This window comes from Branchiostoma belcheri, unplaced genomic scaffold, assembly GCF_001625305.1.
Source record: "Branchiostoma belcheri isolate BF01 breed outbred unplaced genomic scaffold, Haploidv18h27 scaffold181, whole genome shotgun sequence".
In the NCBI taxonomy this organism is placed as follows: domain Eukaryota; kingdom Metazoa; phylum Chordata; class Leptocardii; order Amphioxiformes; family Branchiostomatidae; genus Branchiostoma; species Branchiostoma belcheri.
This window is the reverse complement of record NW_017803280.1, coordinates 472,528-489,592: the sequence shown is the minus strand read 5'-3', so window position 1 is coordinate 489,592 and position 17,065 is coordinate 472,528. Positions and strand designations below refer to the sequence as shown.

At 41.0% G+C, this 17,065-nt stretch overlaps 1 protein-coding gene across 1 annotated transcript in view; it reads left to right on the top strand.

Annotated features, from left to right (window-relative positions):
• Positions 1–2,347: 2,347 nt before the first annotated feature.
• LOC109467541 overlaps positions 2,348–17,065 on the top strand; it is a 31,566-nt gene continuing 16,848 nt past the window's right edge. Inside the window, exons 1-15 of the mRNA XM_019765562.1 lie at positions 2,348–2,544; positions 5,738–5,847; positions 6,271–6,375; positions 7,132–7,251; positions 8,626–8,726; positions 10,203–10,347; positions 11,231–11,343; positions 12,411–12,758; positions 12,904–13,016; positions 13,458–13,749; positions 14,123–14,362; positions 14,503–14,686; positions 15,129–15,295; positions 15,648–15,780; positions 16,097–16,275. Of these exons, the coding sequence (XP_019621121.1) occupies positions 2,481–2,544; positions 5,738–5,847; positions 6,271–6,375; positions 7,132–7,251; positions 8,626–8,726; positions 10,203–10,347; positions 11,231–11,343; positions 12,411–12,758; positions 12,904–13,016; positions 13,458–13,749; positions 14,123–14,362; positions 14,503–14,686; positions 15,129–15,295; positions 15,648–15,780; positions 16,097–16,275 (2,414 nt within the window). The 5' untranslated portion in view covers positions 2,348–2,480. The remainder of the gene's footprint in view (positions 2,545–5,737; positions 5,848–6,270; positions 6,376–7,131; positions 7,252–8,625; positions 8,727–10,202; positions 10,348–11,230; positions 11,344–12,410; positions 12,759–12,903; positions 13,017–13,457; positions 13,750–14,122; positions 14,363–14,502; positions 14,687–15,128; positions 15,296–15,647; positions 15,781–16,096; positions 16,276–17,065) is intronic.

Genomic DNA, 17,065 nt, shown 5'->3' with positions numbered 1-17,065 from the left:
AAGTATCATTGCTGTATCCTTTTCCTTGTCTATTCATGACCTGTACTTAGCTTGTTAGAGCACAAACGTACAATAAAGGTCTTTCATTCATTCATTAATATGTGCTTGTGGGTGGAGTTCTGTCAATCGAAGTCCGTAATTTGTCATCACCGTCAGCACGGCCGGGCCGGTTTCTCAAACACGTTGTTTTGGTCAATCCTGGTGTTCTATCCTGTTCCATCTATCATGTCAGTGATGCACGCAAACCTAAGGAACACCTTATTTCATCATCAAAATCGGGAAAACAGCTTTACCTTAAATGTACCCTATCTAAACTGAGCTTTTGGGGGACTTCGGCTAATAGTGATTATAAATCAACACCAACTATCACTATTCATCATTATTCTGTATGATCAATTGCTCAAGTAAACACATTAAAACGTAGTTTACCAACCCAACAAAAGGACAGAAAAATGTCACAGTGGATAAGAAAGATACACAAAGTAAAATACTTTTTCCTTGTTAATTTTAGTCATTTACAGATAAATTACTGCCAGGGAGCAAAAAGCTTCTATTAACCGGACCTCAACCCACAACCACATATTAATGCCACCCCGTAGTCAGTCTATTCCACAGGCACAACTTTGTGGCTTATGCAAGATACAGTCCTGTTTGCATGCGTCAAAGATTGATTTCAGACGCCACAAAAACACATTGACAAGGCTTATCGACGTGGGAACCGGCTATTCGATTTTATAAACACTGTACATAAAACAGTATTTCGATAACTAAAAAGCCACATAAGGACACCCCCTTCCATTGAAGGAGAACCACCAACAGTCATCTTCTACTGAAAAGAACTAGTCATCATACAGAGACGATACATGCGATGACAATTGGCAGGTCAACAGCATTTTAAGTGTAGCTGTCTTAGGATTGACAACACAGTTGTTAATGCTATCTATCTATCCGTCCTTCGTAATTCTGGGCTTACGCAGCGCGGGCATGCCCGGCCAATATTGATTAAAGTTCATCACTGTCAATAGGGAGACTTGCTTCTCAAACATGTTGTTCTGGCCAATCCTTGCAGAAACTGCTTTCCCGGTGGTCTATCCTGTTCCACCTATTATGCTTGTTAGTTCGCGTTGTCCTCCTCCCATGGGAGGGGGTGTCCTATTGCGGCTTCTTAGTTATCGACTTATAATTTACCGCTGTGGCAGCAATAGCTGTTAGTTAGCATTTTAAACTTAAGTTGGTTGTCCTATCCCTCCCCCTGTGACTTTTTCCTTGCTTTTGTTGGTGGGCTACATTTTAATTTGTTTTCTTGTCTAGTTGCTCATACAGAATAATAATGAAGAGAAATCGGTGGTGTTGATTTATAATCATTAAAAGCCGAAGTCCCCCAAAAGCTCAGTTTGAATAGGGTTTACTTAAGGTAAGGCTGTTTTAACAAGTTTTAACGATGAAATAAGGTGTTTCTTAGGTTTGCGTGCATCACGGACACTCATGATAGATGGAACAACAAAGACCACTAGGATTATCTGTCGGTGTCCTCCTTCAATGGGAGGGGGGTGTCCTTAAGTAGCTTCTTAGTTATGGAAATACCAGGTTGTTTTTCAGTAATGTGTTTGTAAAATCGAAGAGCCGGTCTCTGCGTCGATAAACCTTGTCAATGTGTTTTTGTCGCGTCTGAAATCAATCTTTGACGCACGCAAACAGTACTGTGTCTTGTATAACCAACAAAGTAACGCGTGTCCAATAGACTATCTGCAGGGAGGTATTGATATGTGGTTTCCTTTACATTCTGAAGTGTGCTTCTGTGGATAACCAGCATTTTGATCTTTTTTACTAGTCCAACTGATCATGCTGAATAATTATAATTGTTGATATTATCTTTATATGGCAACATTTATCGTTTGTGTTGGAACAAATGTTTCAATCTGAAACAGATGATTGTTGATTTAGAAATCATTATTGGCTATATAGCTAGATTCCCCGTAAATCTCTGCCTAGATAGAGTTCATTAAAATTAAGGCTGTTTTCGCAACTTTTGATGATGAAATAAGGTGTTCATTATGTTTGCGTGCATCACTGACAGGTTTGATAGATGGAACAGGATAGACCACCAGGATTGACCAACACACCGTGTCTGAATAGCCGGTCCCCGTGTTGATGGTGATGACCTAGTAATCAATATTGGCCGGACATGTCCCAAAATGCCCGAGATGGGCTTGCCTCGTGGTTTATGACATCATTTCTGTTATGAATGAGATCATTTTTGACCAATCACAGAGTTGCAGAACTCCGCCCACATCGTGCTATATTAGGCAGACCGACGCCGCCCTGGATCATTTTTCGTCGGCGCCTGCCGGACATCTACTTGGTCTCTCCAAGCGATCGTCCAGCCCAGTACCGCCGGTCAACACATCCCCGACCGACTTCTCCGGCACCCGCCTGAGAGACAACAGACCACAGAAGAAGCCGCCCAAGTTTGAGACAACATGTGGAAGGGACTAGCTCTCTGTTTCTGTGCAGTCATGGCCTGCATCGCTGGAGGTTTGGCAGGTCAGTTTTGGAAATCTCTTTTTTGTAAGACCTAGGTATAAATCACTATTATGTTAGAATTTAGACGTGCTTGCCGCTGAACATATGGGCATGATTTCATGACATGTATGGACAATAGGACGTTCTCAGAATTTTTTGTATACCATTGCAATTTTCTGATAAAACACTAGCAAAAAAACAGGAAAAGGACAGCACAGCTAATGCATAATGAATGCTGGCAGCTAAAAGTGTGATATGGAAGCATTATGACTTACGCTGACGTCAACTGGCAGAATAAACGGATCAGGGCGATACATCAAGAAGACAGTATTCTTTGAAATAGTTTTCTCAAATTTCCCCCTCTACCAAGGTAAGCAGGTCCATGATTATTAAACTATTTTCACAAAAACCTCTTGTCTGTTTCATTAAAGAAACCGATTCCTTTTTTCGGGCCACAGTTCGTAAGTCTATAATGATTAAACTGATTTGATAAAACACGTTGTTTGTGCATTATTAGTACTTATAGACATTTAAGGGTACATAATATGAAAATGAGTGTCGCTGCGGGACTCTAAAGCAGCGGCAGGACCTCTGCCTTGTACATCTACATGTCAACATTTTTTTTCGCGTTGACGAATCCCCCCCCCCAAGCCAGAACGGTGCTAAGATGATTAAACTCGTTTAATGAAACACTTTGTCTGTGTATCATTATTACTCTTTTTTATTTAGGGGCACAGATTATTAAATTTGAGATGCTGCCGTGGCACTTTAATTACACAACTATCCTTACTCCACCCGGGCGTAAAATGGGTACCTGATTTCCATAAAGACGACAGTGTAGTCTGACTATGTCCGCAACTCTCCCGGCCCCCTTCTACCATATATATTTAGCAGGTCCAAGGTTATTAAACTGTTTCATAAAACTATTTTTTCTGTGTGTATCCTTTTAGAAACCCAATCCTTTGAGGCTGAATTCTTACCTTTAAGATGAATAAAGTGATTTAAGAAAACACGTTGTCTGTGTATCATTCTACCGTCTACTAATCATTAAAGGGTACAGATTAGGAAAATGAGTGTCGCCAACTTGAACTGGCAGAATAAGCGGGTAATGGCGATACATAACGGGGACAGTATAGTTTGGTCTGTTTGGATGACTGTGTTCTCAACTATCCCCTTCTACTGTTAGCAGGTCCAAGATTATTAAACTATTTTCTAAAAACTGCTTGTCTTTGTGCATCCTTTGAAAAACCCCATCCTTTGGGGACTCAATTTATAAGTCTAAAATGATTAAACTGATTTGATAAAACACGTTGTCTGTGCATTTTCATTTCTTATACTTATAGACATTTAAGGGTATAGAAAATGAAAATCAGTGACTGTTGGGACTCTAAAGTAGCGGCATTACCTTTGGCTTGTACAAGTACCGAGCACGATAATTATCTACATGTCAACATGCTTATCCTTTTTTTTCGCGTTGACACCCCGCCTCCAGCTACAATTTTACTGAGATTATTAAACTCGTTCCATGAAATACTTTGTGTATTATTATCTTTCTTGTTATTTGAGGGTACAGATTATTAAATGTGAGATGTTGCAGTGGCACTTTACACAACTTTCCTCACTCCACCGGGCGTAAAAATGGGTACCTGACTTCTATCAAAAGCACAATGTAGTCTGACTGTGTAAGCAACTTTCTACCTTCTACCTAAATATTTAGCAGTTTCTTCAAGGTTACTAGTATTAAGCTATTTTATAAAACCATTTTTTCTGCGTTCATCCTGGTAGAAACCTAATCCTTTGGGGCTGGGATTCTTACATTTAGGATTATTAAATTGATACTAACACAAACATAAAAGTTTATCTGAGTCTTCAAATACATGAATAAAATTAAACTCTTCTCCAACTCAAAAAGAAATTGACTCACCAGACATTTTCAACTGAATCACTCAGTCTTCATCAGCTTTTTTCACAGCACTTGGGTCATAAGACTTCCGAAGACTGAGCGATTCAGTCGAAAATGGTGAGTTAATTTCTTTTTGAGTTGGAGAACAGTTTAATTTTCTCTAGATTAAAGTGATTTAATAAAACACGTTGTCTGTGTATCATTATCACTCTAGCGTTAAAGGGTACAGATTAGGAAAATGAGTGTCGCCAACTTGAACTGGCAGAATAAGCGGGTAATGGCGATACATAACGGGGACAGTATAGTCTGGATGACTGTGTTCTCAACTTTCCCCTTCTACTGTTAGCAGGTCCAAGATTATTAAACTATTTTCATAGAAAACGGTTGTCTGTTTGCATTTTTTGAGAAACCCAATCCTTTGTGGAAACAGTTTTTAAGTCTAGAATGATTAAACTGATTTAATAAACACGTTGTCTGTGTATTATTATTACGCATTTTCTGGGTACAGAAGTATGAAAATGAGTGTCGCTTTGGCACTCTGAAGTAGCGGCACGACCTCTGGTTGTACAGGTGCCAAGCACGATAATCATCTACAAGTCAACATGCTCACCATTTTTTCACGTTGACCACCCCCCTCCCCCAGCTACAACGGTACTAAGATGATTAAACAGGTTTAATGAAACACTTTGTGTACCATTATTTCTCGTGTTATTTGAGGGTACAGATTTTTACAAGTGAGATGTTGCCGTAGCACTTCAAAAAACTTTCCTTACTCCGCCCGGGCGTAAAATGGGTACCTGATTTTCATCAAGACGACAGTGTAGTCTGACTCTGTTGCAACTTTCCCCCTTCGAACTTAAATATTTAGCAGGTCCAATGCTATTAAACTGTTTGGTAAAACCATTTCTCCGTGGGCATCCTTTCAAAAACCTAATCCTTTAGGAAGGAGTTCTTACGTCTAAGATGATTAAAGTGAATTTTTAAAACACTTTGTCTGTGTATTCTTATTACTTTAGAGTCTACTAGTCATTAAAGGGTACAGATTACGAAAATGTGTGTCGCCAACTTGAACTAGCGGAATAAGCTGGGAATGGCGATGCATCAAGAGGACAACTATGGACAACTGGATAACTGTGTTCTCAACTTTTCCCCTTTTACAATAGTTAGCAGGTCCACGATTAGCATGAAAGTTCATCTGAGTTGGTAAATTACTTTACCAATACCGTGGCCTAGACACGGTGGTTTAACAACCAAATGTCCCTACAACCTAAAAAAAATAATTCCTTTTACCTTTCCGTTAATTCTTTTTAGTGCCTAGCGGAGCCATCTCTGAAAACCAACCTGAAACTCAACCTGAAAACGAACTTGAAAACCAGCCTGAGATTGAGAACCACCGTGTAAAGAGAAAAGTTCCCCCACAGGTCAAGTCAATCTTTATTGCACAACAATTGTAACGGGTACAATGCATGGCAAACTCTTCAGTACTACATATCTAGCTAGCATCTACTCTCACGTCTACAGTGACTACAAGTTCTATGTATCGAAAATAGCACACTATTTCAAAAAGGTAATATAGTACATGTATGTATATGGAGCATGGCTTACATGATTATGTACATGTCTTAAGTTCTATATATAACTGTACAAACAAGAGTGTACATCAGTTGGCGGATATAATATGATTTCTTTTATCTAAAGCTTTGGATATATACTCGCCTATATACAGGAAAGTTTCGTCGGAACATGACATGAGTAGAGTAAAAGTATCTGAGATTGCTTTAGGTAATGTTATATGTGCCTTGTTGGTGATCGCATTCATAAGTGTTTCTCTTTCTTCGGTACAGGTGGTGGCTTTTGTGGCAGACGCCGCCAAGGACATTGGAAAGAAGGTGGTTGAGAAGCTCGGCGAGAGGATCGCGGAGGCGGTCGTGGAGAACCACCGAGAGAAGGTGTGTCTGGAAAACAATAGCCATTTTGACCTTGACCCAATAACCTATATTGTCAACACAAAATCTTTTATACCTAACTAAATGTTTAAACTGGCTACGAAATTATTTAATTTTTACACATTGTTTCACTGTTTGGCTTGTATCCTTGTATTTTGGAACATTCATTTTCTTTCACGTTTGCTTTTTTTCCCCTTTTTCTATTGATTGTATTATTCTTTGTCAGTGGTGAGACTAAAATTAGCAATTTACTGCAATGGGTCACCACTGGGATTAGTATTCTTCGTATACTATCATGAAAGTTCATCTGTGTTGGTAGTTACACGTTTAAAGTTAAGACTTTTGATCCAACACAAAAAATTCTCTCACCTAGAGCTTTCGACCAGTCACTCTGGTCTTCCTCAGTAGACTGACCCAGTGAAGTTTGTCACGTGGCTTCTTGTGACGTCAACACTGGGTCAAAGGTATCTGGTAGACGATGTCGGCCCCCGTCGCGGTTCAATGTAGGGTGATGGTCCCTGATGTAAATGGCTTCCTTCACCCCTCTCAAGAAGTAGTCTTGTTCAGTGTCTAAAATCCTTACAGTGTCAAGTGAAACAAAAGTCCGGGTGACTCTATGTGAATGTGTTGAGACACCTCTGAACTGGCAGAGCTAGGCCGTGTATGTTCTTGAAACCTGGCTCTAGGTGAGAGAATTTTTTGTGTTGGACCAAAAGTCTTAACTTTAATCTAGTATTCTTCGTGTTGTTCCACAAACAGGTAGTGGCGGGGTTGGAGGAGTACTTCTCCGGGCAGTTCGACAAGGCAGACGAGGAGTTTGACAAAGCGATCGCCCGGGGTGGAAACCTACTTGACGGCATCGGTTCAGATGTCAAGGAGGTTCGTACATGTACGCTGTATGCATGTATGCTGTCTATATCCAATTTCGAAACACATTCAAATTGTTTTGTCTTCGCTTCCCAGGGCTCGAAATACTGGGTGCATGTGCACGCACCTTAGTGCACCCAAAATTGGAGGTGTGCAACCAATTTTTTTCGTACATATCAACTGTATAATAGTATGCAGGATATTGTTGGCATCTAAGTGTCAGAAAATAATAAAATCTTTGTTGAATTCATGAAGTACTTGTTTAAATTCTGAAGTTAGCTCCCATTTCGGATTCAAGCTCAGAAGAGGAGCAGTAAGATCTGTAATTAGGTTTTGTTTTATATGGTGCACCCAACAAAGTTCATTGTGCACCTCACTTTTTAGGTTGGGTGCACCAGTGCACCTATTCCCAAAAATGAATTTCGAGCGCGAGCCCTGCTTTCAAATATTAATTATGTCAAACCTTTTGACTGCCTTAACCTGACACCCATACCTCATTATCTATTTGCCTAGTGGTGTTAAGATGTATTACTTGTGTTGGAGTTTCAATGTACTATCAATGGACTCCAGGAATAACAGTATCCATCCACAAATACATATTTACCTCCGGAGGAGGAGACATCCTTCCGCGGAAGGGTTTTGAGAGATTTAGATTTTCATGTTCGCAGCTGTTTCTCGCGTTTGGGTGGACGGATTCTTTGAGATTCGGTATATGTTTTGCTGTTGGGCTGCAGATAATGCACGTTCTTTTGTTTTTATTGTATATGTGTTTTCGGGCGTGAAAATGGTGCCTTTTGGTGGCCCCAAAAACACCCCTTTGAGCGTGAAAGTGGTCGCGACCGTTGACCTTTGGCGTGTTTAAGCTATTCTCGGTCTGGTCCACGTATATGACCCCTCACACAGAGGGGTGTCCGGTCTCGATAAATTATTTGTTAAAACCCTATGTAAAATATAGAAAAAGCCCGGAAGTATAAAATCTCAGATTTTACTTGTTTGTAATACTAATAGAGAATCCAAGACATAAATTGGCCAGCATGTACCAGTTGATTGCAAAGTACAGAACCGTTACAACGCTGTATTTCAAGATACAAGATACAAGATCTCTTTATTGGAAATCGCAGTGTTGACACTGAATTAAAACCAATTTACAATTCAAAATAAGGAATCCATTAAAAGCTGTTACAAATATGGACAGGTTATATACAGACATTACAAAAAGAGGCAAGTTACTGTCCGTGCTGGTTTACAAGTCTAGTCATGTACGGCACACAAGAGTTCAAGTACCGGTTCGTTCTGGCTTTTGGACAGTTCAATTTCTATGCTTAATCAATCCCCGACGATGGACGACAAATGGATTACGACGGTACTCTTGCTTTCAATACTCAGGCCACACTCAGGGTGATCCACGGCAGAGGCTCCAACACAGGGGACTCCTTCTCACCACCTGACCAGGAAGTCATCGTGGAGTTCGACCATTTCGATGACAAGTTAGTTATATTTACCTTCGCCAAGAAGGTTATGTTTTCAGTAGCGTTTGTGTGTGTGTGTGTGTGTGTGGTGGGGGGGGGGGGGTTATGGTTTAGCAAGATATCTCAAGAACCTTTGGATTGATTGTCATGAAAGTTAGTAGCTGGGTAGGTCTTGATAGGACCTAGAAATGATTAGATTTTGGCCACCCCTGGCGGCTTTTGTTGGTACTGCAGCAGAACTTCCGGTTTTGATATCTCGCGATCTGGACATACTAGGGTCACAAATTTTGGGTGGTAGATAGCTCTAGGGCTAGGGAAGAACTGACATGAGTCTGGACCCCCTAGCAGTTTGTTCTGGAACTGCAGGAGCGTTAGTGGAAAAATCTTCGAAGGAGGATAACTTAAGAACGGGTTAAGGGATTGTCGTGATGTTTGGTGTGTGGGTAGCTTAAGTGATGCTTGACATGGATATCTGACAGGTATGCAAATCAAGAGCTAATTTGCATAATTAATGAGGAAATTCTATAAATCTGCTTTGTTGGATGATAGGACTATGAAACACATGTGACATGGAATTGAGAACGAGAAAAACACATGAGGATATAGATTATGTAATGAAGACCTAATTTGCATTATTAAAGGGAAATTGTTATAATTTCATTGTTGCAACTGATGGGAATTTCATACTTGCCACATTTGGAAGTTAAGTGAAGGTGAATATCAATAAATATAATTTATTCAAATCATGACCTAATTTGCATAATTTATGAGTAAGTGCTACAATAGCCTTTTTTTGTTAAGATAAGGTTGTCATTGGGTGGAGAATATGATCAACTGATAATAATACATGTAAATGAGGCTCTTTTTTGCAAAATCAATGATTGTAAAATTCGTCAACCGGTTAACATCATTTGGCGAAGGGTTGAGATCGTGGAACTCTTGTTGTAAATCTATTATACCACAGCAATATCATTTATGACATCACCAGCAGACCACAACCTTTGTAAGAAGGAAAGCAAAAAGACAAAATGGCCAAAAACAAAGCGAAAGTTTCAGAATAGTGACGATATAGTAAAATCGAAAAATGTTATAGCAAAAACTGAAGGGACAAAACGGACAACAAGTATTACATTCCTGCTTTTGTTGCTGCTGTCAAAAGATTTACTTCTGCAACTAACGAAATATTTTCCTTTGATATACAACATATATGCATATATAAGCAGTTGCTTAAAATATTGTTTATTGTGCAATTGTCATCTCCTGAGGCCGCATACCAAATTCTACTGAATGCTTCGAAAGTGAAGTTCATTTGATCCCACGACCCTACCAGTGGACAACCCCTATTGCACAACTATGTGAATTAAAGTCACTATTCTTTAATTCTTTAGTAATGGCAATGAAATGACCATGGACATACTCTGCCCGCTGATTGAAAGTTGATAATTCAGAGCCAAATATACCATAAATGCACATTTATTGATGCAAATTTTCTAGCGACGAAGACGAAGGCAGCGGAGGTTTTTCTCCGAAGAGCTACCCCAACGGTCTTGGATCTGTGCTGATGAACAACTGCTTTGCGAACGACTATCAGCCAGATGACCCGTGTTACCAGGCTTTCGTGCAGATGGATGGCTGTGCTGTAAGAATATTTATGTTTACCAAAGGAAAACATATTGTTTTTCCCCAGTTTCTTCCTCCTCCTCTTCTGTTCCAAACACTAACCTCTGACCTAGCCAATGACATGATTTGTTGACGTCTGTCACCATGGTCACTGGTGTTGGGTTACATAATGTTGCAATTTCATGGTCTGCTCTATTCCTGTCACCATATACTCGTAGTGCATGTATGTGAATGTGTTTGAGTAAAAGTTAACAGGGCAGACCATGTCCGAAGGTAAACATTATGCATTTGCTTTGCAAATGATACTTCTCTAGTTGAAAAAGCTCCAGGATGCCCTAGCTTGATAGCTTAGGCTAAGATTGCGCTTCAGCACAGGTGCTTCCTTTCTAAATTAGTATGACATCTGCCGAAAGTTCGCACAGTCCTTGCTGATGCACCCTACTTTCAGGAACTGGCTTCCTCTTTCTAGAGGTGACATCTCCGACAGACACACTAGACAAAGGCATCTACTGTCCACCCTCAGAACAAGAACAAAACGATTTCAGAACAGCCCAGTTGTTTATATGACCCACCTTTTAAACAAGCAGTAACAGTGATTGCAAACAGTACGTATGATCATAGAACGCTGAGACTTGTATATATCCGATTTGTATATATAATATATGTTTCCTTCCCTTAATTACTTTTAATGTAGTTAAGCATGTACTTTTAAGTGTATTTTCAAATCTGTCATTGTTGTAAAACACGCAATTCAGCCTGTGGCTACAATGTGTTTTGACGAATAACCCTTTCATTCATTCATCACGTAAAGGGAGACATGTAGGGCTGTCATGATTATTGTGGGAACACATATACAACATACATATGAACGAAATATTTATCGTTTTCTACTCTTCACACAGAATGTCATTGACGGAGCGACTTTCCTGGGTGTTGGGTTTGACGGACGTGGTGAATACTCCACCGACTCCAGGAAAAAGAGCCTCGTTCAGCGAGCCTGCAATGGTCTACAGAGGTGTTTCATTTCTAGCTTATGCAGACTTTTCTCTTTTAGCATATTACGGACTGAACATGGGGAAAAATCCGTGTCAGTCTCAGTTACGAATGGTTTAATCTTTAATCCTTTTTTTCTATGTGAAATATACCGGGAGTCATTGTATTTACCTCCATGAAAAATGGAGGTATTGTTTTTGGCATGTCTGTGTGTCTGTGTTTCCGCACATTTGTAGTCAGCATAACTTCATAACGTCTTTATGGATTGTGATGATATTTGGTATGGTAAGTCTTAGGAAGACAAAGGTCAAGGTCAGATATGGGCCTCCTGGTGGATGACCTTGGTACTGCAGCAGAACGTCCGGTTTTTGTATCTTTTGTACTGAAAATGCTATGGTCTTGACATATTGGTGACAGATAGCTTTTCCTGTCAGGAATAAGTGGTGTGGGTTTGTCACCCTAGCAGCTTCTTCTGGAACTGCAGGCGAAATCTTCTAAAGCCACTAAGTCCAGATAGGAACAACGTATTTTCATCATTCTTTGTGTGCAGGTAGCTGAGAGAGAGAGTTGTACATATTAATTAAATGCAAATTATGCAAATGGTCACTTAATTTGTATAATTAGGGAGGAAATTCTATAATTACAGTGTTTTACATAATAGTTCTTTTATACATGTAATCTATTCAATCTGTGGCAGGCGGAACATATATAAACAGATACCAATAATGCAAATTATGACCTAATTTGCATGATTGATGTGAAAATTCTGTGACTCCTTATTGGTGAATGATGGGAATTTTACACCTCGTGACATGTGTAAATTACTTAAAGGTTAACACTGCTATGCATATATTATGTTAATGTAGATGTTATTTGCATAATTAATAAGGACATGTTGAAATGTGTATGACAAAGCAAGTCCATATTTCATGGAGGTATGAGATCTCAGAACTCTTGTTATAATAGTGTGCAAGTTTTAAAGAAGACAATAACTTATGTTTAACAGTTTGTCTGTTACTTGCAGAGACAGGGATTTGTACTATACTGGTATTTCTTCATAACCCAGTAAGAACATATATTTTATCCTAGATACAAGGTGTACACAGTACCTGATCAGATGACCGTGCAAGGCATATACGACACCGACGTGGAGACCTACTCCTTTAGCTCCTTGGAGGAGTACCGATCTTACCTGGAGGACAAGTCTGCCGTGACGTCTGCTACCGCCATGTTCCAACAGGAGATGAACAAGGTTCAGGGACATCTAGCCATAAGCCCAATCTTCGGACTTGTGGGTTCAGTCGGAGCAGGGTTCGGCGTCCAATGGGGTAGCGACAGGGAGGCTTCAGCTTTTGCAGCCCATTCCTCAGCGAACGCTCGGCTCAGTACGGGTTCGGCTCGAACGTTCCTGGCTATACTGGAACTCAACGTATTTAGGTGGGCCTTTAATTCAGCATTAAGATTCGAGTATTCTCATGATGAGTAACAGCATTGATTCTGATATATAACCTACATAACCTTCTTGTTATTGTAGATTGACAACGTCTATGCAACGTTTTTTTTTTACATTGGTCACTACCAGGTACGAAATCTTCCTGGACTTTGTTACACCCGAAGACTTGAACTTGGCCTTCCTCCGGGACTTCCTCGCGTTGCCTACAACCTACTTCGCCATCGGGGCGGACAAGCAGTGCCGTAAGTACAAGCCTACGTCTAATCCGGTGAATGCAATCACTTCCCCGGTTGCATCTCTTATCTCAAAAGCCAGCACATGATGTTTTAACAATAAATCTATCATGTTAGAAACTACAGTGACCTATGGCAAGGATACCGTCGACAGATTTAACATATTCCATATTGTCAATGATTTAACAACGGTGTCTTCCTGAGCACAGCGGTGTCACATACCATGACATTCAAAAGGAAATCATAGGTCAAAACAACAGATCACTACTCTGTATGTACTTCTTCTCTATGTCTTTTCTTCTTTAAATATCATCTGTAGCCTATATCATCCCTTGCTTCTTCCTTTGAAGGCCGACTGCATTCCAGAGAAGCACGAGACGAAGACTTTAAGACCTACATCTATTTTCTTGAAACCAAACTAACATGTCCCATGACATCCATTCCTTTCAGAAAACTTCATCCTGCGCTGGGGGACACACTACATCACCTCCGCTAAATTCGGCGGGCAACTAAAAGTCGTCAAGACCAAGACAGTTACTTCGGAGGACAACATAGTGCAATTTGCCCAGGCTTCTCAGACCAACTTCAAGCAGCTCTTCAGTACCTACACGTCGTGGCAGACACAAATCAAGTCCAGCAGCTTTTGGCACGATCAAGACTTCAAGACTGATAATGAGCGTTCTTCGGGCAGCGCACTTGAGACCACGACCGACCAGGAGACGGCAGGAGAACAGGCTGCCAGGCGAGTTTTACTCCTATTCATATATACTGCTTTACAATTCCCGTTGTTCCAGCCGATCGTTTTCTCAGCACATTAAATAAGCAATGTTTTAGCAGCACAGCTTAGAAATCCTCATCAGGACAGTCTTGTGTTGAACAAAAGGTCAGGCAAGTTTCTTGTTTCTATGTTCTTATGACTTCAATAACGCTTTAATTATTCTTAAACCGTGGCCTGAGGTGCCCTCAGTTACATATTTAGAGAGATAAACCCACTGTCCAATTGTAGCTGCGATTCTTACGTTCCAGGTTATTCCGTGTCTTACAGATAGATGTTTTCCTCCTTCTACCGATGCCCGTAGTATGGTATAACAATGAAATGTCCTCTATCTTTACAGTTTCAAGCAGGAATACAGTAATGAGATGATGATCGTGCAGGGAGGAAACCAGAGGATCGCATCGGCCATCACCGAGTTCTACACCACGTCATTCGGATCCGAGCTCAAGGAGTGGCTGGACTCCATAGAAGACTACCCGAAAGCGTTTGAATTCACCATGGGGCTGATCACGGACCTGTTTGACATGAACTTCGACATGCTCTTCCCCAATGGGGTTCTGGACTACGGCTGCTTCGGAAGGTTCGTTGTGATCATAATTGGCATTTCTGTAAGGGAGAAAAACTTCGGAAAAGCTTCGGAAGGTTCGTTGTGATCATAATAACAGCAGTAAATGTTATTGAAAGCCACAGATGCCCATAGGTGATTTTTTTGTAATGTAGTAAGGAGCTGAGCGTGGATGCGAAGGGCAGGAAATATTACGTGGAAGACGTGGTTGAGGCCAACAACACACGAGAGAAGGCGACCGTTCGCTACTGTAACTTCGACGCACGCCAGGATCTTGTCGAGGGCATGATCAGTAGGAGGACGGCCCTGGAGCGGGCAACCGCCGTTTATCTAGTGGAGGTAAGACTCTCGGTCAAGCAATAGAAATTTCAGATTGTTAAAAAAAAAGAAAGGATACATAGAAATTATACTATTAGCTGAAGAGACACAAACGGAAGGACCACAGTTTTGTTGTTTTTCTTACTCTTACTTACTTTACTTTGGTCGAGCTCCCGCTCGAACCAATCCAGAAAGCATACGCCATCCCACTCTGTCTAACATCAGGGACCAGAGCTCCGCCACCTCAGTAAGGCCGGCCTCTGACTTGAAGTTGTCAAGGTAATTTATCTTTGGTCTGCCATGGTTTCTTTGGCCTTTTTTAGGCTCCAAAAGGACCAGTTTGGAGGCTACAGTATCAGGATGTCTGACACTATGTGCGGCCAGTTTCATCCTGCGAATTTTGATCTTCTCCGTAACTGCAGCAGACAGATCCTGATTCTTACTATTGTCCCCCGTTTTATAGGGTCCATTCCTCATCACTGACTTCTCCATTGCGGCCGGACAGCCCGGATGTGAGACAGCTGATTTGGCCTACGCTGATGAATCCAACAGCGGGGTTCCGACCTGGGAAGAGATGACCAGCGGAGACGAATTTATCATTCATATCGACATGCCTTACAACATCCCCAGGTTGATTTGATTTATTGAAATTGCAAACAATACAATACTCGTGGGCCACAGGCAGCGGGGGCTGGTGTTGTGGTCCACACACAATTATAAGCGCACAAACAAGACACACATTTAAACCTAAACAATATAAGTACATAAAAATTACAATCTAGAATCAGCATAGATTAGAATATATCAACCTAATATCTATCAGTCCATTTACTACTTGGTACAGTTCATGCGGTTCCTAGCCGCCAGAATGTTCTCGTGTCTGGGGCCACGTCTCCAGGTCGACTGGTGCTTCTGCTGTGTGAGCGGGTGGGTCTTGCACGTTCTTGAATACACTAATGCTACGGGCCTCTGAATGCTACAGGTTCCTGAAGGCCAAGGCGTCCCTGCACCTTATGTTCAAACGCGGCAGGTGGATGACTATTACGGACAGGTTACACCCACACATCTTTGACGGACACAGGAATGGCGGCAGTGGAGACACCGCAGCACATAAGGTTCATTGTTTGTTTATTAAACCGATCTCCATTAGTTTGTACAGACTGAGTTTTCATACATACTAATCTTCTTGGAGTCGTTATACACTTTTAAGTACATACTACTAACGTAACAACATGGTAAGGCTTAACTACATACTACATAAACACACACAACATGCAAGTTGTACCGAGAAGTCAGAGGCCTTATTATAGAATTAATTCATTAAGTCCATTTAGTACTTGGGTACTAGCATTTAAGGTAATTATGCTCTCCTTTCTTTCTTTGTGCTGTTTTCAGTTCCTTAAATATGCCACGTGTACATGTGTTCCTCAGATAAGCGTCGGGGGCTTGGTGATGTCGTACGGCGAGGATACTGGCTTGTTAACCGTGACTCAGGAGGACTTCGAGGCGTCCGCCGAGCTCATAGCCGACCTGCCTGACTGGCTCATCGGCATGGATGTGGGCAGAGCAGAGTACAGCTCGCTCATGCAGCAGATCAGTAATCACCAAAGGTACTTCGTTTTTATATACAACAAGTAAAATATGAGATTTTATAACTCCGGGCTTTTATTGTATATTTTTTATATAGGGTTTTAAACAAAGAATTTATCGAGACTGGACACCCCTCTGTGTGAGAGGTCATATACGTGGACCAGACCGAAAATAGCTTAAACACGCCAAAGGTCAACGGTCGCGACCACTTTCATGCTCAAAGGGGTGTTTGGGGGCCACCAAAAGGCACCATTTTCACGCCCGAAAACACATATACAATAAAAACAAACGAACGTGCATCATCTGCAGCCCAATAGCAAAACATATACCGAGTCTCAAAAGAATCCGTCCACCCAAACGCGAGAAACAGCTGCGAACATGAAAATCTAAATCTCTCACAAAACCCTTCCGCGGAAGGATGTCTCCTCCCCCGGAGGTAATTAGTGCAATGTTTATAATATTTGCAAATTTCAGTTTAAGTGGGTACTTTCAAGCAAAAATGTTTAATATTGGCTCCATTCTCGGGATTTTGCAGTTAGATGTTCTGAAAGTTGCTCTGAAAGTAATTGCGTGTAGGAATAGTGTATCTCTTCGCGTGGTTTCCTCATCAGTGTATATACTGCTTAGCCCGATTTGCATCGGATTACGAGCAGCTGCACATGTGTTAGTAACAAAACAGGTGACCGGTACAAATAAAAACAAGGGTAACTGAAGGAGGGGACACTAAGGAACATAAAAAACTGAATCTGTGTGTGTAATAGACAAGTGCATTTAGTGTGTTAGTGGAACATACATATATGTATATATATA